The sequence below is a fragment of the Meriones unguiculatus genome, chromosome 17, assembly GCF_030254825.1.
Source record: "Meriones unguiculatus strain TT.TT164.6M chromosome 17, Bangor_MerUng_6.1, whole genome shotgun sequence".
Lineage (NCBI taxonomy): Eukaryota > Metazoa > Chordata > Mammalia > Rodentia > Muridae > Meriones > Meriones unguiculatus.
The window spans coordinates 12,467,308-12,490,664 of NC_083364.1; the positions used below are offsets into that span (position 1 = coordinate 12,467,308).

Sequence of the window (23,357 nt, forward strand, 5' to 3'; positions counted from 1 at the left end):
TCACCTGGCAGGGTTTATTGCAGTTCATTATTTATTTGCATTGGGGGTGCGGCAACTGTTGGCTTGCCGCAGCACACGTGGAGGTCGGAGAATAATTCGGGTGACTGGGTTCTGTCTTTTATTTTGAGTGACTCAGGAATTGCCCTGAACTGGTCAGAGTTGCCAGGGAGCAGCTAACCAGGTTGAGCCATCTCCTTGGTCCTCCGTTCTGTTTGGCAACGATCAAATCATATATAATCTACAAAGCTTCGCCACTGATAAATCACATGTTATATGAGTTTTATGGAGATATGGTTATGTGTCTAGATTTTTGGGTGTGAGAAAAGCAGCTACAAGCAGGTTTAAACACATGGTTTGGTCTCTGTCTTTCAAGGTTTAAGGACATAGAAGCTTCTCAAACTATTTCTAATAGCTTTTAGAAAGGATAACTATCTTTTCATTTATTACATTTTTTTCTAATTTTGTTTTGTACATTTTAGCAATGATTTTTACTTAGTTCTCCGGTACACTGTTTTTCTGGGGGGAAAAAGAGAAATAGGCTTAGTACAAATCCTAGCTTTTATTTTTTTAAGATTTATTTTTAATGTGTATGAGTGTTTTACTCTCACATATTTAAGAGCAGTGTGTGTATGTGTGTGTGTGTGTGTGTGTGCGTTTCCTGCTTAAAGCCAGAAGAGAGTGTCAGCTCCCCTGGCACTGGAGTTACAGGTGATTGTAAGCTGCAAAGACAGGGTTGGAAATCAATGTGTGGTCTTCTAGAAAAGCATCACTCTTCACCACGGAGCCATCTCTGCTGAGTCATCCTGAAAAGATCTGTCCAGCCAAGCAGTGGTGCTGCCGCTTTTAATCCCAGCACTTGGGGGTTTTTTACATTTATTTATTCATGATATGTGCTGAACTTCTGCTCCTCTGAGTTCTTACTGATCTTGGGTTTGCTTCAGCCAGCAGGAGTTCCAACAGGAATTCCAGGAATGAAAACAAGCTTTAAGACCCTAGACCTGGGCGATGGTGGGCAGGGCCTCCATTCACCAATGAATGTTGCCCTGGTGCATAAAACCACATCATAAACCACAGTTTTTTGTGGAAACTGGCCTTCCAGAGCCTTGGTGACAGTGGAGGGAGGCACACAGTAGTCTTGCTTCTAACGTGTGTTGACTGCTGTCTTTGGCTGAAAGACTCTGACAATCATTGTGATTTCCACAATTTCAGGTTCTACAGAGGCTCCTTGTGCCCTAGAGCGATCCTTCTCCCTCAGTAGGGAAAAACAAAACGCAGAGTGGGAACTCCACAGACCTTTCTATAGGGGGACTGAGGAAATGCCACCCGAAAGACAAGATTAGAGAAGATCAGCTATGTGAGAAGTGTCCTTTGACACTGCGACCTCCTTCTGTCTTGGTGGCCTAACTGACCCCAGCGCCAAAGGAAACCTGTGTTCTTCCCCTGCGGTTTCTGACCGTGAACCACCTTATCTTGTGTGGATAAGACATCTCCCAGTAGACTAAGGTGCCTTCAGCCATCAAGAGGACAACCCAAGAACTCCCACAGAACGCCCAGCTGACCTGCACTTTGACTTGGACATCGGAAAGCTGTGTCATGGCCGGCAGCCAACAGCTGAGCAAAGACAATACAAGTAGTCCCTCTATAAGGCAGCCTTGCAAGCAGGCTAAAACGATAAGCCCTGAACAGCCAGAGAAAGGCCAGAAGAGGAAACGCCAAGAAGAGGAAGAGGATGATGTGTGCTCAGAAGAGCCAGTCCAGTCGTGGAAGAAGCTGCAACAGGAACAGCATGAAACAGAGCTTGGGGATGAAGAGCCTGACAAGAGCCGAATATGGTCACCCCAGGAAAAGGGTCCGTTACAGCTAATGGCCCCAGAGTGTGCCAAAGGCCCCCCAGAAGAGGCTGTGACTGAGGAGTCTGTGGGTGGAGGCCAGGGTCTCAAGCCCCCCCACAGCAACAGGGAGGAAGAAGTTGAGAAACACCACAATGAAAAGTGCCCAGGGCTGTTGGAACTCCTCCAACCTGACGTCCCCGTGAGCTCTGGCCCTCACAGCACTCACACAAGCACCATGGACACCTCCAAGACTCTCAAAGGTTGTGCTGAAGGGCAGAATCATGAATCGGAAACACCTCAAATCTGCACAGACAGTGTCAGCAATGGCATGCCCAGCAGCAAAGTGTCAACACCTGAGGTCAAGAAAAAGGCTCTTGAAGACCAAGAGAAGGGCAGAGGGCTGGACCGTGGTCCTGCTGTCACAGTGGACATGGAGAAAGAAATCAGCAGTGCGCTAGGCCCTGGGTCAAAAGATGAGATCTTGAGCTGTGCCTTCAAACTGCAAATGACTCGAGGAGACCTGTGGACCCTAAGGAACACCCAGTGGCTCAACGACAAAGTCATCAATTTTTACATGAATCTTCTCATGGAAAGAAATCAAAGTCAAGGCTACCCGGCACTTCACGCATTTAATACCTTCTTTTACACCAAGTTAAAGTCTGGTGGCTACAGGTCAGTCAGAAGATGGACCCGGGCAGTAAACATCTTTGCCAAGGAACTTCTCCTGGTCCCAGTTCACCTGGGCATGCACTGGAGCCTGGCGGTCACAGACTTAAGAAAGAAGAGTATTGTCTACATGGACTCCACGGGACAGAAGAGACCCGACATCCTTGAGCTGCTTTTCTGCTATCTGCGGGAGGAGAGCAAAGCGAGAAGGAACAGCGACCTGAGCCCTGTGGAGTGGAAGCAACACAGCATGTCGGCAGAGGAGATTCCTCAGCAGCTGAACGGGGGCGACTGCGGCGTGTTCGCCTGTAAATATGCAGATTACATTTCCAGGGGCCAGCCCATCACCTTCTCCCAGCAGCACATGCCTCTGTTCAGGAAGAAGATGGTGTGGGAGATCCTGCACAAGCGCTTACTGTAGCAGCGCCCCCTGGCGGCCACTGCGAGGCAGCTGCTCCGAGCTCTTTCCCAGGTGAGGCTAAGGACTGCAGGTACTGGGTGTGGAAGAGCCTTGAACAAGTTCTGAGTGTAAAGACTGTGGCCAGGACAGCCGCGGCTGCACAGAGAAACCCTGTCGGGACAGAAACAACAACAACAACAGAAGACACGTGTGCCCACCGAAAGTTAGAAACTATCCGGACTGCACAGCGCATGCTCACAAGCACGCAGCTGTCAAGATTTATCTGTGACTGAGGTCGACGCTGGATTGAATTTTGCTGTTTTTGTTCACAAGTTTTAGCTAACTGGCAGTGGATGGCTTCTGGCGATTTTCGGCCTTTCGTTCTCGACTGCTTGTTTGCATTAGTTATCTCTGAAAGGAAGGCCACCAGTTGCCTGTCTCCGAGTGAATCTCCGGTTGCCTTCCGGTACTGTGTGCTACTATAGAAGCGTCGCAGTGTGCTGCTGTTCACGGGATCCGAGCAATCCAGGAGAAGTAAGAAACGCGCCGGGGACATCTCAAGATACTTCCCAGCCTGGAAGTAAAGACATCTATTTTATTCTCGGGAGAGGAGTAACTAATGCTAGATGTGCATTGTAAACCCGGGACTCCTTGAAGCCTCACCCTGCTGAGGGCTGTACTAAACTGTTTATTCCAAAAAAATAAATAAATATATATTTTATATGTATATATGTAAATAAACAAATATTTATATATAAATAAAAATATATTTTATATATTATATATATAAATATATATATTCTTAAGCTATTTTTGAAGATGTTTTCTTTGTATATATTAAGCTGAAATTTAATATGTCATGTTAATATTTATATTCTGTCACCTTAGCCCCACTATTGGTATAGACTTAATATATTTAGTGTGAATATTGCCAACTACATGATAATCTATTTTTATACAGGAAACTTTAATTTTTTATTAGCAGTAAATCTTACATTTGTGTTGTTATTCAATAAAGTTTTTATTTAATAAAGTTTGGAGTTTTTTGAACATACTTTGCATGATCCTGTGCCTGCTGTTCCTTGCATGGTGTAGTGAGGTTGTCCGAGAGAACTGGAAAGCAGATGTCCAAGACAAGATCCAACAGGGTAAGCCGGAACCTGTTCATACATCTGCATGCTGAGATTGCTCTCATTCCAGACCTCTGAGGGCACTTTAGCGAAGACCTGTCCTCATCCTGGGAGAAGCTCAATATCGCAGCCAGGGCTGCCTTGAAAAACCAAACAGAACAACCAAAACAAAAAATATGTGATATCAAGACTTCAAAAATTCAAAGTTTTAACATAGTAATCAATGGAGTTCTGATACCTAAAATTACTTCTCATCATGTTAAAACCACCTCTGTCCAGACCTCTGGACAAAGAAAAGAATGTTGATGTTTTTAACCCCAGATAATTTTTTTTTAAATCCCCAAGCTTTTATTATGACTTAAAAGTAGAAGGCTCCAGAAGTTCCTCTTTTGTAACTTAAAAGAATTCATGTGAGCCTCACGGAGTTTGCAACTTGCATCTATCTACCTGTCACAGGTCAATTGAGCTACAATCAACAGACTAAGATTCCCCAACTTTTGCCTGTTTCTGATGGAATATGTGTGTGTGTGTGTGAGGGTTGGGGGGGGGCTCCAATTGTAAGAGTTTCCTTTAAATTCCTTAACTTTAGCTTCTGTCCCTAGTCTGAATATGTGTCGGAAGATTTCCACCCACCTGACAGTCACCACCCAGGAACCAGAATCAGAAAACAAACCACTCCAAAAGTGATCTACAGCACCCAAGCCCCAGGCAGTCCACAAAAGTGGAGAACCTGATGTGCTCCAGTCCAGCTGCCATGATTGCTTCCTGTCTTTTACCTTGATCAGGAAACCAGATGCTTCTGATGAGTGAGTGCCCCATTTCCTGAATGAATCCCCTCCCAGGCTTTGGTTAACTTTCCAGCCTTCCTGGGCCCCTACAATGGCATCCTAATTTCAGTTGAGGCCCATTTACAAAATCATCTATGTCACCCCTTATCCTCAACAAAAGACTGAAAAGGTTCAGTCCAAAGGAAACTCTATGGCAAGGAAGACAAATGGCTACTTGGAGTGCCTACCCAACAAACCAGCCTGGCTCATATTGACCTCCAGGCTCCCTTGTTTGAAAAAAAAAAAAAAAAAAAAAAAGGTACCTGTAAAACCCAACTAGATCAAGATCCATCAGCATGTTGATCCATTAGATGAAGCAGTTTTGCAACATGATAGAGCACTCACCTACTCTGTGCAGAACAAGGATGTGATTGTGTGGCTGTAAGAGAAAATGTTGTTCTATGCAAACCACTCAGCAATCATTAGAGATTCCTGTACTCTCAGAAAAACAAAAACAAAAACAAGCAAACAAACAAACCCTGTACACTGCAGACAAAAAAATGACCCAGAACAGGGGAAGCCTATGGTTGCCATTCTCATTTCCTTGTTTTTCCGGGTGATAACTCTGTCTTCAGCTATTGCAGAACACCAGACCCTTCTGTTTCTGCTGATCATCGCTGGCTTGTGCATCATAAATGTCTTAACTAGATACAGAAATTTTGGTCTCGGTGCCAGTATACTGATATTTATTAAATCCCAGTGTGAACAGGTGTTAGGCCCACCGAGAGCCCAATTACCAGAGAGACAGATGAAGGTAACTTGGAGATGGATTGCCACAAACAGAAGAGATTTATTCAGGCCAGTGAGTGATGGGGCTGCTTTCCAAATCATCAGGGAACAGCCCCGAGAGAAAAAGGCATGGGGTTTTTAAAGGAAAAAGCAAGGGAGGCGTGGGGGTGGCAAGCTTGGCAGTGCAGGATTGGGTGAATGGGGTTATGGGTAGTTGACTTTTAATATCATCGGTTCGTTTTAGGCACCCACGTCCAGTCAGGCCTGCCCCCGACATCTGGTGGATATCTGATCTTCAAGTTACACCCAGAATGTCCTGGATGGGGAGCTGTGGCCATCTGGACCGGTTGCCAGGCACCCTATCTCATACTGCAGGCCTGGACATTCTTCTGCAGCAGGGTGGGTCTTGTCCCCATTCACCCACTTCTCCTTTTTCCTTGTCCTTCTGCTTTCTGGAAAACTACCGGGAGAACTTAGTTTAATTAATATGGGGTATAGAATTCATAAAGAAACCTGTAAAGCTAGCCTGTTCCTTTCACAGATACACACCACAGGGTCAAGAACTTGACTCAGGATACAACTTAAGTGGGGGATGGAAGTGATGGTGAACATTATGTTTAAAGTTACTGTGCTTAAGAGAACTATCAAACAAAAAGCATGTCTAGCCTGTAAGTCCTACTTGTCCAAGGACAGAGGAGGTCTCAGAATGCTAGGCGTTGTTCTTGTGATTGCCTGGTCTTGTTCATGGAGGATACAGACAGTGTGTGGTCACTCCTGTGGACAAGCTTGCTTGCCCTTGACTGCACCTAGATGGAGGTGTCTGAGGACATGCAGGCAGGAAGTCTGCCAGTGTTCCTGCCTCTAGGTGCACAAAGCCAGGATGGGCACAGCCTGTGAGCCTTTATAAACGCATGAGTAATGAACCTTGGGACTGCATCTTGAGAGCACTCTAAGGCACAGTCTTCACACCGTGGGTATCTGGTGCTAGCATCTGAATGAAGTCTCTTCTTTGTTAAAATTTTAATAAATAGATAAACAAATAAAAACATTTTATTTTCTGAAAGTAAGGAGATCTGTCTTTTTGGAAGTTGAGTGAAGTATTTCCAAACGTACATTTTCAACACAGGTATCTTTTAATATAAGTCTCAGCCATATTTTAAGTGCTGTACCGAACTGTTTATTCGAAAAAGGGTACTCAACTTAAAGCTACTTTAACATTTTTGGTACAGGTTAAACTGAAATTAATTTGTTACTCATTAAGAGTATTATTTCCCCTTCACATCCTCATTGTGATTTAGTATTTAGCCTCAATAGTTCCAGTTTCATAATAATCAGTTTTACATGTAATAGTTCAACCTTTTCTGTTCATTGCATAATTTATAATGGTATTATGAAGTCTTTATAAATCCAGAAATGTCCAGAACATGTTTTATAAGATTATGCTCCCACTGCTGCTTTTATGATCCATTCAAGATTTTCTGATACAACCTAGGGAGCAGATAGCTAGGGGATAACCCATCAGCATTCCTGTCATTCAAGCATCCTACATCAAGTTCTGATTACAGCACTTAAGGGCTTTGTTGCCTGAAGTTCTCCAATCTTCCACATTTCTTCTGCAACTCACTTCCAAAGAATTAAGAATCAAATGGTCAGGGTATTGTAAAAACAGCCCAACTCCCAGTACCGATTTTCCATATTAGTTCCTTTTCTTGTTTACTATGAAAAAATGTTTTGACAAAGCAAGGAGAGAGTTCATTCTGTATTCCACAATTCAAGGATATAGTTGATATATATAGGAAGACCTAGTTGGTAGCTGGAGCTCAAGCAGTTGGTCACATTGTGAACTGGGACCAGAATAAGTTCCTTTGCGAAGAGGTTTAGTGCCTACATCCATCTTTTGACTAACCTGTAGCCCCTGCTCCATTTTTAATTGGATTATTTGCTTTTATGTTATCTAGTTTCTTGAGTTCTTTACATTTTTTGGATATTAGTCCTCCATCAGATGTGGAGTTGGTAAAAATCTTTTTGCATTCTGTAGGGTGCTACTTTAATTGATAGTGTCCTTTGAATTACAGAAGGTTTCTGTAATTTATTCTGTAATTTATCTGTAATACAGATAAATGAGGTCCCATTTATCCTAGTGCCTGTGCGATTGGTGTTCTGTTCAGAAATTCATCTCCTGTGCCAGTAAGTACAGAACTGTTGCCTGCTTTTTCTTCTATCTGGTTCAGTGTATCAGGTTTTATGTTGACTGAACACAGCTGTATCTGTTGGTCTGGACAAGTTGTGAAAGGTATTTACTTGAATAATAGTACTATTGAACTTTTAGCATGATTTCAGCAGAACCCATTGTAAAAGATTTTAGATCACCTTTTAAATTCCCTCAAGCTCCCCCAAAGCATCTATTTTGCCTGTTTTCCTCCTTTTATCATTAATTCAATTCTGAAAAAAGGGATAGACTTGACATCCTTACAGATAAACACTGAAAATCACTCTTTTTTTCTTTTTTCAGCCTGAAATCCAAGGTAATTGGCTGCTGGACTGATGGGACACACAGCAATCACCAGTTAAGATAGTGTTATCAAACCATCTTCTGTAAGAAAGCAAGCAGCAGTAAGCTAACAGCTCCAGGAACATGACCTGTTGCCTCAGGTATTGCCAAGTTGACAACTGTTGGCTCCTAACCTTCCATGCTTACACTACCCTGCCATCTTCCTAGGATGAACACTCACCATCCTGAACTCTACTCACAGCATGGAGTCTGTTCTAAATGCTGTGGAGCCATTAGAAGGGGACTGGCTGGCAAAGCAAGTCCTGTGAGACTTTTACACACCTCTCTTTAGTCTGGCGTTCTTCTACCTGGTCAGCCGTGATGCAAACAGTTGATGCCTGACAGTTCTGCTAGCCTGGATGCATCCATTCTTGCCTCCTTTCTGGCTTTGGTACCCTGAAGATGTCAGAAACTATGAGCCAAAATAAACTTTCCCCACTTGTTCCTGCCCGCTATTTTGTTACTATGTTAAGGACACAGATGCTTTTCATACTGAGAAGAGAGTATGACCAGTTAGTTGGCTTGAGCAAAATCCTCATGGAAACTGAAGTTTTTAATGTTTTTTTTTTTCTGACTGCAATAAGCAGTGTTTTAACACATAATGCTGTTTCCCTAAAGTTTGCAATTTCTAATATCGGTACATAAAATAGAACGTGTTATCAAGTGCAATGTTTTGGGACTATATACATTGTATACTAGCCACAACTTGCTAATTCACATACAAATCACCTCAGAGTTGATACAGTTTGTGAAAGTATGTAACATTCACTCAGGCACCTTTCAATTATATTAAAATAATTTCCATGTTGTATAGTAGAGCCATTAAATTCATTCACACTATCTAACTTTGCAGCCATTGATCAGCATATATCCTGCTACTGATATGATCAGATGTCAACCCTACTAAATAGTACTGTATCAGTTAGTTCTTTATTTTATGTGTCATATGCACTTGTGTGCATGGAAGACAGAAGAACATGTCAGGACCTACTGAGCAATACTTACAGATGGCTGAGTGTGTGCCATGCATGCTGGGCACTGAACTCAGGCTATATGCAAGAATAGTGAGCACTTTCAAACACTGAGCCAGCACTCCAGCCCCTAAAGTGGGTTAAAGTCAGTGAACACGGTCAGTAAATGCTGGATTCTTGATCTCGGTAGAACTGAACCTGAGTCACCTGTCTACCTATCCATCCATCCACCAATCTATCTATCCACCTATTTGATGTTTTTGTGTGTGCACGCTGGTGGGGTGGTCACATGACAGCCCATGAGACTCACTTCTCTCCTACCGTGTGGTTTCTGGGGGACTGCACTTAGGTCATCAGGGTTGGCAGTAAGCACCTTTAACCACTTAAGTATCTTGCCAGGTGAGCCTCAGTAAAATATCGCCATTTCTTTGATCTTATATACAGCAGTAGCCAAAAAGGAGAACATGTGGTCCCTTCTGTGAAACTGAGTTGATGGAGCCACATTATCAAGTGCTGTACATATTCACACTTATGAACACACACTTACAGCTAGGTATGATTAACCTTTATTATTCATAAAAAATGAGCTTTCTAAAATATTAGTAAATTTCCACTTTAGTTCTGTTTTGAAGTGTTGGTACCAGTGAAGTAACATTTTTCTTCTTTGAATCTTTTCTTGTAAAGTTACAGTCTTCTCCTTTTCTAAAATGGCAGGAAGCTCCTTCCAGTCCTTGATGAAGATAAAGGGGGCACCCATGGCCTTGAGTAACTGCAGAGGAGTGCTGTGGTGACTGGACATGTTTCCACAGTGGCCAGCTGTCATCACATCTTCTACCACAGGAATGGAGCCAAACGAGCAGGCCTCATATATTCTGTAACACTCTGTGTTCACTCCTACAGGACACAAAGTGAGGTCACTGTGAAGCAAAGCATCTTGGTAATTCTTAAGACTTTCATTTGTCTCCTGAGGCTGCCACCTAGGAAATTAAACAAACAACAAAGAAATCCCTGTAAGGTTTTCTTTCCTATGGCATCTTTTTTGAAGCAAATATTTAATGTAAGTTATCAAAAATGTGAACACATCAGAGAGATGATAAATATGAGAGGCATTGAAAATGTTGGACCAAACACATTTCTTAAAACTTCTTGAAGGCTTGGGGGTGTGGGTATAGCCCAGCTGCTAGAACTCAGACCTAGTATTGATCATCATCTATCCATAAACTGGGTATATAATTCTCTAATTCTACAAGTTGGGAGGCATAGGAAGAATCAGGAGTTTAACATCATCCTGGGCTAAATACCGAGTTTGAGGCCAGCTTGTGCTACATGAGAATGCCTAAAACAAGTTTTTTGTTTTGAACATTTGAAAATGATCTGAACATTTTATTGCTGTATATTTAAAAACATCCGGTGATCAATCTTCGAATGGGTGTATTCATTCACTCCGTAATTCCTGAGTGTTGAGTTCTCTCGTCTTACTCTGATGCAGCTGTGCTGTATCCAGTGGTGGGCATTAGGTCTTTGAGTTAAGTCAGGACATTTTCTAGAAAGTCTGAAGCCCTGTGAGGAAAAGCACAGAGGGGCTTCTGGAGTTACAGGGCTGCAATTTCGTATGGGTGATTACTGAATGTTTCACTGCCAAGGGCTCAAAATCAAGAGCTGTATGTGAACAGGCAGGCTAGTGCAGACGTGGCTGTGGTCTTGAGAATGGAATGAATATATAGGCGACATACATGCAGAAGCTGATCCTGGCATTCTTTAAGTCTAAACTTATGCACAGCTACGTGAGTATGGATATGGAGTGGGCAGAAAGGGAGACTAGACAGGTAGGGTTCGCTAGATGGGGGAATTAGAAAGGGGAACATATGCTTCTGTCTTCTATTAGGTGAATAGGTGATGTTATACAATATCAAAAAAGTATAAATATTTCTACAAATGCAGGCTCTTTGCAATAAATAGATTTTTCTGAAGGTTGGGTGTACTTACAAAGTTTTTGAAATTTTAAGGCTGGTCCCAGCCTAAACCTGTTCGTCTGGAATGTTGTCCATGTAGAGGTGGGAATACCTGTCCCTGGAATTTCTCTAGTGACATCTATACAGCTAAAGCAGTCTGAATTTACAAATGGTGGTAACCAGTGACATAATAATGAATGTTGGATTTAATTCTATCAGTGAAATGATTCATTTCCTCAACAAATATCTGAGTACCTACTGTGTATAAGCATTATTTTAAAATTTCCTTTTTTTTTAATGTGTATATTAGTATATTTGTGTGCCTGCTTGTCTCCATGTGTAGCCAAGCACCCACAGAGTTCAGAACAGGGATTCAGAGCCTTGGATGGCTATGAGACACAGCATGTGGGTGCTTAGAACTGAATCTGAGTTTCCTATATGAACAGTAATTGTTCTTAACTGCTGAGCCACCTCTATAGCCCATTTCTACAGAACTATTTTAAATCAGGGAAGAAAACCCCTGACCTCATAAAGTTTATATACTACTGAGAGCCTATCTCTTACTATTAAAAATCTATCCACAGAAAGTTTAAAAAATGTTTTCCATTTTTTTTAAACTGGAGGATGATTATATATTGAGGACCCTAAACTATCATTTAATTAACCTCTGCTTTTACAGTTGAGATTAACATCAAGTCAGCCAATCACAAACCCAAGGGAAGTCTATACAGTATATAAAAATATTGCCACAACAGTATTTGTTTTCACTAGAATTATGGCTCTGTCTTTGTTCATTCTCTGCTAAACATCTCTTCCGGACACTACTAAGCTTAAAATTTTATCCTATATCCATTTTTAGAACAAACAAGTACTCTTCAGTTCTCCTGAGAAGATGGTAAAATACAACAAAGCAGTTACTATTGCAACTGATGCTCTAGGCCACTCTTTTTGATGGTAGGAAAGATAGGCCTGCCTCATCAACAGTGAGCTTACTGCCATTTAAAACACCATCTTCCCTGTTCTGTTCAGAACACCCGAGGGATGCCTTTCTTATCTTGTACTTACGTGGCTACACCTAAAGGCCACTGGAAAACATGTGCGCCATTAATCCAAGGGCTGTCGTATGTTATGAAAAGCAGGTCTACAAAGCCTCCATTTCCTTTGAGGAACTGCATTATCCAGTCATTGTCACAGTATTCATTTCCAAGCAAGACAACAGACAGATGCTGCAGTTTCTGGGTTTGCATTAAATTCTGTGCATACAGTAATCACTGGGTGGCATGGGAGATCTTTGCTTTTTCTCTTCCATTTAACACAAGGACCACATTGTCCACGTCTATGGAGAAGTACCCTGGAACCACACCCGGGCCAGTGATGAAGCAGTCGAAAACAACACACCACAAGCAAGAGATAAACAAAACTGAACAAAAGGAAATTTCAATCATTTTATATAAAATCTAGAATAAGATTTAATTAATATTCTCGTTGGAAGTGCAATTTGTATAATGCAAGTTCTTCTGAGCAAGTGGGACAGAATAATAGAAAGCTTTGGATGTAGAAATTCAGCTAGTATATGAGAGTGGACTCTCATTTCTTCACTGAAGGCAAGGGAGTAAGATACAATGTAAAGGAAAACATCAAGCTTCAGGAGATTCTTAACATAATTAAAAGGATTTGTGTGCATGCGTGTGCCAAGGTGCGCTTGTGACAGCCAGAGGACAACTTGGTGGAGTTGGTTCTCTCCTTCCACCATGCAGACCTTGGGGTTGAATTCAGGTTGTCTGAGTTAAGGGCAACCACTTTTACCCGGCAACTCATCTTATCAGCCCTTAAAGGATAATTTTATGTAAATATGAAAGTACATAAAAATAAGTATTGAAAAATACTTATATATCTTCCATCAGTAGAAATATAAAAATGTGAGTGAGATTATACATTAAATTCCTAATAGCAGTTCTTTAGTGAAGAATAAAAAGAGTAGGAAACAAAGAAATGGCTTTTATTGGAAATAATTCTGTTAGGAGGAAAGTTAAACATAAAGAATTCCTGACAGCTGAGATATATTAAGTCTGAGTGGTTTGCAAGTGAGAGAATGTTGTATTTTATTCTTTGCAATATATTTTTAAGAGTCTTCATAAAAGGAATAGACATGCTCCATAACTCACACTGTCATCCGCTGCCCCAAGCAATCACTGCCGCCGAAGTGTTCTGAACTTTGGGAGTCAAAGTGCAAGGGAATGAGCAGTTGGGAAGTGAAAACAGTGAGTGTGGACAACTGTTCGGAAATTCCAGATGAGGATCAAAGGAGAGTAGTGGGGGAGGAAAATGAAGGAGAGAGAGGTAGCACCTGACAGAACATGGTCTGAGAAGAGAAGGATGGAATGCACAGAACATCCTGGAGTAGGGAGATCACCTCCCAGAGACCTCAGGGTGAGGGAAGGCTTGAGAGAGAAGGGTTAAAGATGCCTGAGCATCTAGTTAAGGCAGAGAATTACGGATGCCCTCACTCTGAGTGTGCTAGGAATAAGAATGTGCGCCCCACTCCCTGTCCATGTGGCGCTGGGAACCAAGGCCAGATGTGTGCATGTTCAGTGAGAGTTCTACCAACTGAGCTGTATTTCCAACCCCTAGCTACTACACTTAAAACACGAAAATTTCCTACTATACACTAACATTATAAAAATAAGGCTTGTGTATGAGTAGTATAATGTACAGAATGAGTGCTAGGTTCTAACTATCTAAAGTTATTACTGAAAATACATTAACTGAAAATAATCATGTACAGAATTCTAATTTGCTCTTGTGGGTTACTTAGCATATGTGTAAGAATCAGAACTTACAATGTTCAATATATTTTTCTACTGTTTGCCTCAACTGAAAATGTCTTCAGAGTAAGCACTTCCACATAGAGAGCCCAGAGGAAACTTTTCAGTCTGAAATAACTGTGCAAACAGTATAGTTTTGGAATTCACTTAAGTTAGCCCCTGTGTAACTTGAGACTGAGACTACAACTTGCGATTCCATAAGACTTCATTTATTTTGGATAAATTATCTACTACTTTTCATTGTTTAATAAGGTATTTTAAAAATCTGTCACAGAACTTGACTACAAAGTTCTCTAAGAGGAAAGAACACGGTTTCTTCCATGATGACATAAAATCTTGCATACAAACCTCAGAAAGGCAAACTGGGCTTAACCTTTCTTGGTGGTAGTTAATGATGTTTTGCTTTAATCCCTTTTCTATCACTGTGGTAATACCAAGGAATCATAAGCTTAAGGATGACGCGCATGACTGTGACTTCAGTGAAGAAATGAGAGTCTCACATATTCCATTCTATAGACTAGTTGAATTCCAGAAACGTCTCTGCAAAGTTAGTCCACTGACATGTTCACTGCTCAACTACAAACACAGAAAGCAATTTATGCATGCAATAGACATTCACTTTTTTTTTGGACTGGCCATTGCACCCAAGGTGTTGCACATTCTATGACATGCTTCCTACCACTAAGATCCACTTACTCTTTCAAGCAGTGAAATCTAACTAGTGTGAAGTTTAGGAGTATACACACAACCTACAATGAGATTAGAACAATGAGGCTAAATACCTGTTTACACTGCATGTATGATTCCTTTGAGAGAGTCAAGCAATGATAGGCTCGGGAGCTACCTGAGTTGGCAAAGTGCTTGTGCCGTGAGCATGAGGACCTAAGGACAATTCTTGAACTAAGATGAAAGGCTGATGTCGTGATTGAGAGGCAGATCCCTGGTGCTCACTGTACAGACAGCCTAGCCTAATCACTAAGCTTCCACGAGAAACCTGTTCTCAAAACCAGCTGGTAGCTGCAGGCTGTTGAGGTGTGTATGTCGGCACACATGTTAACATAAGGTTGAAGCTAGAAGTGGAGGGTTGTACAGAGAAGGAACTGGAGGGGAGGGAATGCAGGTTGGACTGGATCATGTATTCATGATCTAACATGTATTCATGACCTCATGTACTAACATTGTATAAAATATTTAATTGAAGACAAACAGGGACAAGCCAGGTTCGGTGATGTACACCTGTAATCCCAGCACTGAGGAGGCAGAGGCAGGCAGATCGTTGTGAGTTTGAGGCCAGCCTGGTCTTACAAAGCGAGTCCAGGGCAGCCAAGGCTACACAGAAAAACACTGTCTTGAAACAACAATAACAAAAGAAGTAAAACAACTAATGTAAAAACAACTAATATTTATTTCCATTAAAAGCCAACTGGAAACAGTAACTTCATGATAAAACTATGTTTTTTTAAATTAAAATCATCTTAATTCTATTTGAAAATTAACAATTATACAGTGATAAGTAAGTTAAATAAAAGTAAAATCCTTGAAAGTGTTGGCAATGCACTGGTTTTTTAGAATCTAAAACTCAAAACAAAAACATTTTGAATTTTGGAAAAAAAGGGAGCCTACATAATCATGTAAATCATAGTAGATATGACATGAAATGTTTTAATAAGTAACAGTTGGACTATGAGTATTTCCAGGTTAACCTAGCTACGAACGAAAAGAAAATCATGAAAGTAATGTTTATTTTCGTCCTCTAAGGCATAGAACATTGTGTTCATTTACCAGTCAAATGTATGAAATGTGGAACATGAAGTTTTCCGTATCATCAGCTAAAACCAAAACAGACATAAGACTACCCAGAATTAATTTACAGACTTTTAATTTCTTTCTTCTCTGCACTGGGGACTGAACCCGGGGCCTGGCACATGCCAGGCAACTCATCTGCCACTGAGGCAGGTCTCCAGCTTTCACTCCAAAATTACCTTGAAATGTCTAATTTAATAAGAAAACGTTTACTAAAGTGTAAGCAGGACCTATTTATTTATTTATTCATTCCCAGGATTGATTTCTGTTTTCTTCCCAAGCCGAAGCATAAAGATATAAAATAGGTTTATAGAAGTATAAATATACTGTGCATACTATATGATAAAATATAGAGCACACTTATGAGAGTATATTCCCTCCAGTAGGTCCATGAGGTGTCACGCGGCAGGCAAGGTCAGTGTTGTCTAACAGTACCTGTACTGTGTTCTTCCTACAATCAACTGTCCTTCCCTCCATTGCGCAGTCACGTCTGGGGGATCAAGAGTGCCTTCGAAAACATGTTCCCACAGATACAAACCTGGTAGTCAAAGAACAAAACCAGACACATCTGCTGTCTTAGCCGTTTTAGAATGTCAGGAAAATGTATGTTTTATTCTTTTCTCTTTTGACTCTGAGCTGAGACGTTTCTCTCCATGGTCGGTTGCAGGCAGTGACCGAGACAATCCTCGATCATGTGTGGCAGCATAATGTATGCGGGGTAGACTTCAGTGGCTGTAGTTGTAAAAATTACAGGACATTTTACTTATACTGAGGAACCCCAAATGTCACTGAACCCTGGCTACCCATCATATTCTGAAGCAAAATGTATATTATAAACTAAAATACCATCATTATTAGAATTAAGTTAATATCGTGACTGGAGAGACTAAGTGTCTTGTGCTGAAGCCACAAGTACACCAAAGCATTCAGTGTGTCAAGAGGATAGATATCACCTCCCCATTTGCTCAGATGTCCTTGAAGGCATGATCCCCTCTGCAAGCTGACAGACACTTCATCCTGTCTCCTAAGGGCAACCACGATGCTTTGTTTTGTTACATGAGGTAACATTAATATGCAGGCCTACAACCTCTGAGAACCCCTTGTCAGTTATTTTGAAAGATATTCTTTGGTCCATTTCCATTATGCCATGCTCTTAAAGCCACACTAACAACCAGTATGAAAATGTGGGCCATTGTATAAAACATCCAAATGTGTCAGGCTAAATAATGCCCCGCTTCTCCAGGTCATACCCTAATCTCTAGATCCTGTGACTATTGTCTTACACAGCAGAGTGTCTCAATGTGACCTAGGTGCTGAGATGCAGAGCCTTCCAGAGACACAGACACTCCCGCCTTGAGGAAGGTGGAAGCTGTAACTTTCTCAATCGCTCCATTGGCAGTTCACTACAGCAGCCTCAGCAAACTGTGCTATGTGGGTAGAACACCTGGAAGGGAGGTGCCACTGTAACAAACAGTTACATGTGGAAGGGGCTTGGAAACTGGGAAATGGGGGTGGTTGGAAGAACTCTGAAGAGTAACTAATTTTTATTTTTATTTTTATAAGCAAAGTCTACTTTAGATTGCCTGAAACAGACTGCAGAATAATTCAGATGCTCACAGTTCAATTAGTGAGCAAGACTCAGAAGAGAGCAAGGAACACAGTAGAGAAAACCTACATTGCCTTAAGAACAGACTCCCTGAAACTGACTTCGTTAAGGGAAATACACAATCTAGCATATTCCATACCAGGACAGGACACAGTTTACACTGTTCAAGCTTTTCCTCTTACACTGACTTACCAATGGCTGCTTTGCCCCACATTTGTACCATGTGTTCATGTTTCTCTTTTGTGGGCTTGTTTAATATTTGCAGATGATCTTCTGGGCTCCTCCAAGGGGCTTGGGTCACTTCTCCAGCCCCACCCCCTGCAGCACACACAGCTTGTCTTCTAAGCTCCAGAAGGCACCATTCCATTGCTGTTGCTCTTCTTGGTGGTCTTCTTATGTTACTGCAACTGGGATGGATTTCCCCAATAGCCTCTCAAAGGCTCTCTGCATGGTCCCTTTAATCCTGGGTCTTCAACTGCTGCTGAGGCTGCACCTTCAGCAGTGGCCTCTCCTGGCTTCTCACAGAGCCAAGTCTCAGCTGATCTCCACACTCCTTCATGCCTTCAAAACCAGTACCACCTGGGTGACTCATACACTACCAAGTTCTGTTGCCAACAGCCTTGGCCACCTCTGGAACACAGCGCCTGTGTGTTGACCCCGAGAAAACACTTTCCAGAAGGCTTTGAATTAATGATGCTGGGCTCCTAAGCACTGCTAGTTCCTCAGCTGAGGCTGACCAGCACTGATTGTCTCAGTCACACAAAGCTTCCTCTTCAACGGTGCTGGTCTTTTGTTAATCACAGCTGATTCTTCAGCTCCAGCTGTACAGACACCACAGATTCCTCACACAAATGGCCCAGCAGAGTCTTTGCTTTCCTCTGAAACTTGACAAGCCACGCCTCTGTTGTCAGCACCGCTCTCAACATCCTTATCTTCCAAGCTCCACCAGCTGCCCACTAAGCTGTCAACACTCAATGGTTTTTTCATCCAAATTTTAAGTCCTTCTGCAATCCTCCCAAAACATCACAGTCAGCTCAGTCTCACTGCAACACCCCACAATCCTGGTATCAACTTGTCTTAGTTAGGGCTGCTATTATTACAATGAAACACTGTGACCAACAAGAAAGTCAGGGAGGAAAAGGTTTATTTGACTTACATATCACTGAAGGAAACCAGGACGGGAACTCAAGCAGGGCGGGGACCTGGAGGCAGGAGCTGATGCAGAGGCCATGGAGGGGTGTTGCTTACTGGCTTGCTCCTCATGGCTTGCTCAGCCTGCTTTCTTAGAGAACTAGGACCACCAGCCCAGGGATGGCACCATTCAGGATGGGCTGGGCCCTTCCTCATCAATCACTAATTAAGAATATGACCTACAGCCGTATCTTATGGATCAATTGAGGTTCCCTCCTTTGAGATGACTCTAGCTCAGGTTAACAAAAGACTAGCCAGGACAGATACCAAGGGACTTTGGGGATCTTCCTGCCTCTGCCTTTCCATCCCTGGGATTACTGTGTCCTGGGACAGAACTGGGACCTTTGGACCTTGTTCTTCTTTGCAAGCACTTTACTGATCGAGCCTTTTCTCCAGCCTGGATCTTCTAATGTCTTTCATTAAACTCTTTATTTATATGCATATTGGATCTTTTTGTTTCATTTTTTATTTTTTTTCATGTGAACTTAGTTATTTTCTATTGTGATTTCTGAGAAACCTGGGAAGTTTTAGTAGCACAAAAACTTTTATAAATGTTGATAAGAGTAGAAAGGGTCTTTAGTCTAAATTTTAAATCATACATTAAAAAATGTTTTCACTTATCCTCTTTATAAAACTCCTGGTATTTTGACCCAGAGAACATCTAAAATTCATGATACCATACATTCTATTTTTCAGTACCCGTGGAGTTATTAATCCCCTGTTATTAGTACCTGAGTAATGTTAATTAGTTATTAACATTTTTTCCATCCCCACAGAAGAATCTTATGTAATTGTCCTGTTGTTTGGTCTGATCTGTGGCCATCTAAAATTGCTTTGGTTAAGTTTTGTTTTGTTTTTTGGTCTCATGGCCAGTGTCCAGTAAAACTGACTTACATCTCTCTTTAGAAAACTGTTGGAATCTGGAGAATGTTCTTAAACACATGTGCAGGCAGCAAGTAGTTATTTAGCATCCTACGTCCTCATCACTTGTTTTAGCAATGTGGCAGAGCAAACAGAACCTTGGTTTTGTCAAAATGCAGTGTGTGGCCACCTCTGTCCTGTAGATGACCCCTGTGTGTACCTGACTGCTACCACTAGCAGGTGCTGGTTAATATTGAGTGGCATAGGTCATCCTACAAACAGGCACCATGCCTGGAAGATGGTAACATAGTCAACCTGGAGAAACATTATTACAAATCATAAATCTTGCGGGTTTTGGCAAAAGAACTCAATCATTGTAATACATTTCTTAGATGCTGTAGCTTCTTAACATAGCAACAAAAGAAGTCAGTAGTACAAAATGAGTAAACTGTAATTGATACAAAAGAAGTCAGTAGAAATAAACTGTCCAAAATTTGCAAAATTTGGCAGCTGAACAGTTCTGCCAAAATAACTTTCTTCTAAAAGGCAGACAGGAAACTGCACTTACCTATAGTTAACAGCAGACGGCACTGCAGGCAGACTTTTAAAATATATGACCATGGTATTAGAGATTTCTGATCTAATCTAACAAATTCTTTAAAAAATAGATTATAGAAGTTGGGTGCTTATGGATCAATGAATTTGTGATGTTTGTTCTGAGTTAAAAAAACAGAATGTTACAAAGAGAATTCTGGGTTTGTTATTAAAGAGATCTGTGTTCTTAAATGTGCCTAATCTTTTATGAGCAAGCTGTTTCTAGGTCACTCCAATTGAGGGAACAAATGGAATAAAAACGATAAAAAGAAAGATTTCTCTGTTTTGGCCCCATCAGCTGTGTACTGAGGCTTGTCCCCTCCCCACTCTTCCTGCTCTCTGATGTTCCAGTGACCTCCTCCTTCATCATGGTTGGCTGTGCTAATGTCTTCCACACGCCACACCTGGCTAAACCCAGACAAATAGCACTGTTCCTTGCTCTGAGAGACGTGTACACTGCCACAGTGATGTGGATGCCAAAGGGCACTTGGCACTGTCAGTTCTTCTGATAAGGCATGCATGCGGCCCTAAGGCGACTTGATATGCTGGCGTGGGTTGGTGATGGTGGGGGCTCCCACTTTCTAAGGAGAAGGGGAGGGGGCAAGGGAAAGAGTGAGGGGGTGGGATCAGGAGGAGAGGAGGAAGCTGGCTACAATTGGCAGGAAAGTGAATAAATAAAAAGAAACAGCGTTTTTTTTCTTTTTTCTTTTAAACATCAACTCATTTTCATTACAAACAAAACTCTTTAATCTTGTTTTGATGAAGCCTCAAAATGTGCCTGGCCTTGCCTCCATTCTAGAAGAAAGACATTTTGGAATCAAACTTGCAAAGGTAGGGGCCTGTGTGATCTCTTGCCGGTCCGTGGCTTGAGCTCGCTCAGGCAGGTCAAGATGAGAATTAGCACTAGCAGAACATTTCCATGAAAATTTCTGCTCCTTTCATAACAAAGAGGGCTGTGCTACCCTGCACTCAGTCTTAACTGCAGCTGGGCTGTGCATGTCTGGAGAAGCCCAACCTTGAACTCTAGAAGATATATTTATCTGTGTGCTGTGTTCTCACACAATAGGAGTAGGACAGTTGGGATCTCTGGGCACTAATTCACTTTCACACCACACTGCACCAGGACTCACCTTCCTCTGTCAGCTGTTTATTTATTTTTGACACGCTGCTTTAAAAGACAATGGTTTGAAAACTCCCAGGTTGGTGATGCGGCTTGATTTCCATGTTAGTATTCTGGGGCTTCTGACTAAACTTCCCTGTTATTAACCAACATCTAGACTTACAGGTTAGTTCTATAATTTCATAGTGGGCAGGAGAAGTTTCACTTCTGATCCCTACCAAAATGTCGCCAATGTTTGGCGCTCCTAGCTCACACAGTTTGTCTTGTTTGCCCAGGTCTTCTACTAGTGTGACAACATTTCCGGTTCCTTGAACTGTACCTCTTGTGACACAATGTCAAATCATTCCCCTAATACTTTCAGAGAGAGCCACTGTGGAAAACAGCATGTCATTTTCCTACAGCCTGGCAATGTAGAGTTGCCAAAGAAAATAAAGTTTCCATCTTACTATAGTTCCAAAAATGGAAATTAACATAAGTCCAATAGAAGTATGCACAGAATCTTTATGATAAAATACAATGAGAACAAAATGAAAAGGAAAGACCCAAATTGCTGAGGATGGATAGCACATGTATTCATCAGAGAATATGTGCTTGAGGTAACAATTATTCCCTAAATTATTGATGGACTTCAGTAAATCCAAATAGATAACGAATCTTGAGGCTTTAGAAACACGGACAAGCAAAAGCACATGAGGGAAGCACAAGAATGACAACAGTCTGGAAAAGTGAAAGAAATATGGAGGAGGTACAGTACTCCAGACAGATTAAACCACAGCGACCAAGGCACTGTGTTGTCAGTGAGCCCAAGCATTCAACAGAACATCTTAATGTCGATGTGCTTGTGAACAGTTAGTTGGTTTTTGACACTGGTATAAAAACAATGAAGAAAAGGTGATTTTTTTTCAAGAAATGGTGTTTGAATAATTACATATCCATGATCAAAATAGTTATAATTTTCACAGCCTATGAAAAGTTACCTTGAAGAGGACTGTAGATTAAACATAAAATTATTATAAAGTGTTTAAAAGAAATCATAGAAAATGATCTCCATTCCCTTGAGGATTGATGATAAGTTTCCATATATGACTCCAAATCAAAATCTCTGAAAAAAATATCAACAGCAGCAGATTGAAAGAAAATGTTAGCGAGTCATATACACGAACAATGCAAAATGTAGTCTCAGTACAAGAAAACCAATGCCAGGTAGAAAAAATGGGCAAAATACTGGAAGATATTTGTGTCATTTTTTTCTTTGATGTGAAAAACAAACAAACAAACAAACAAAGCAGTGGACAAAAGCAAGCTAAGAGCAGCAAGGTGTCTGTTGGGTCCTGGTCTGCAGGTCCTGGCGAGAGGGAGCCCCAGCCCGCGAAGCCGGCCATGCCAACTCGGGCAAGCGATGGGTGGGGGGTCCGGGGTGGGGGCGGGTCCCGGCCGCTTCCTCTACGGCCGCGGAACGGACGCGGGGACCGCGCCAGCGCCGCGCACCATTGTTGAGACCCTCACGGGGGTCGCGCCCCGCCGGCCGCCGCCGCCTCCTCCCTTCCTGCCGGAGCCCCGGGGCTAGGACGCCGCCGCCGCTGCCGACGCCCGGCAGGCCGAAGGGATGGCCGTCCCCGCGCGAGTCCGATCGGCGGGGCTCGAAGGGCGGCGGCGGCGACGCTCCTCGGACGCGCCCGGTTCAGCGCCGGCGGGGAACGCGTCTCCGGAGCCAGCGCCGCGAGGGTCCTCTGCTGCCTTGGTCGCCCAGCACCTGGGCTCTTTCTCCGCCGCCCACCGGTCGCTGCTGCCCCCTGGCGGCCGCGACCACACGCGCACCCGGAGCCGCGCCCCGGCCGCCCAGCCCTCAGCGCGCGCTCAGCCCTGTGCTCGGGGCACCGGGAGGAAGGCCGCAGCAGCCCCGGCCCCCGGAACTTCGGCGAGGCGGGGCCCTGTCGCCAGATGGGACCGTGCTCCGGGCAAACCCTTTCCCCGCCCTTGCCCCTGTCCCGGCTCCGAGCTCGTCTTGGAAGATGGAGGCCCCTTGTGGCCAACCCGAGTGGGGCCCCCGCACCAGCGGTGACCGCCCTGGGCGGAGCCCGCTGAGCCTTGCTCCTTCACTGGGTGGTCTGCGCCTGGAGACTCCTGTAAACCTCGGGACAGACTGTCTTGCCTCCTTCTGTGTGGGCCCTCGATAGTTTTTTCCAGGGGAGGAAGTCCAGAGTCGGGTGTCCCCCTTAAAGAATCCAAGATGCTAGACCCCAGGAGGCAACTGAACATTGGGCTGTGAAGGACCTGCCTGTCAAAAAGCACAAGAGGG

General features: G+C 42.8%; 2 protein-coding genes across 2 annotated transcripts in view; both read left to right on the forward strand.

The window, feature by feature from the left end:
* The window catches only part of LOC132648666 (ribitol-5-phosphate xylosyltransferase 1-like), a gene marked incomplete at its 3' end in the record, with an annotated part of 111,695 nt that overhangs the window by 47,514 nt on the left and 40,824 nt on the right, over positions 1-23,357 (forward strand). The gene's annotated exons all lie outside the window — the stretch shown is intronic.
* Positions 2,200-2,919, forward strand: LOC132648692 (sentrin-specific protease 2-like; the record flags this gene model as incomplete). Its single annotated transcript, XM_060370904.1, has 1 exon — positions 2,200-2,919. A coding segment is annotated over one exon (720 nt), but the record flags the coding sequence as incomplete, so codon positions are not given.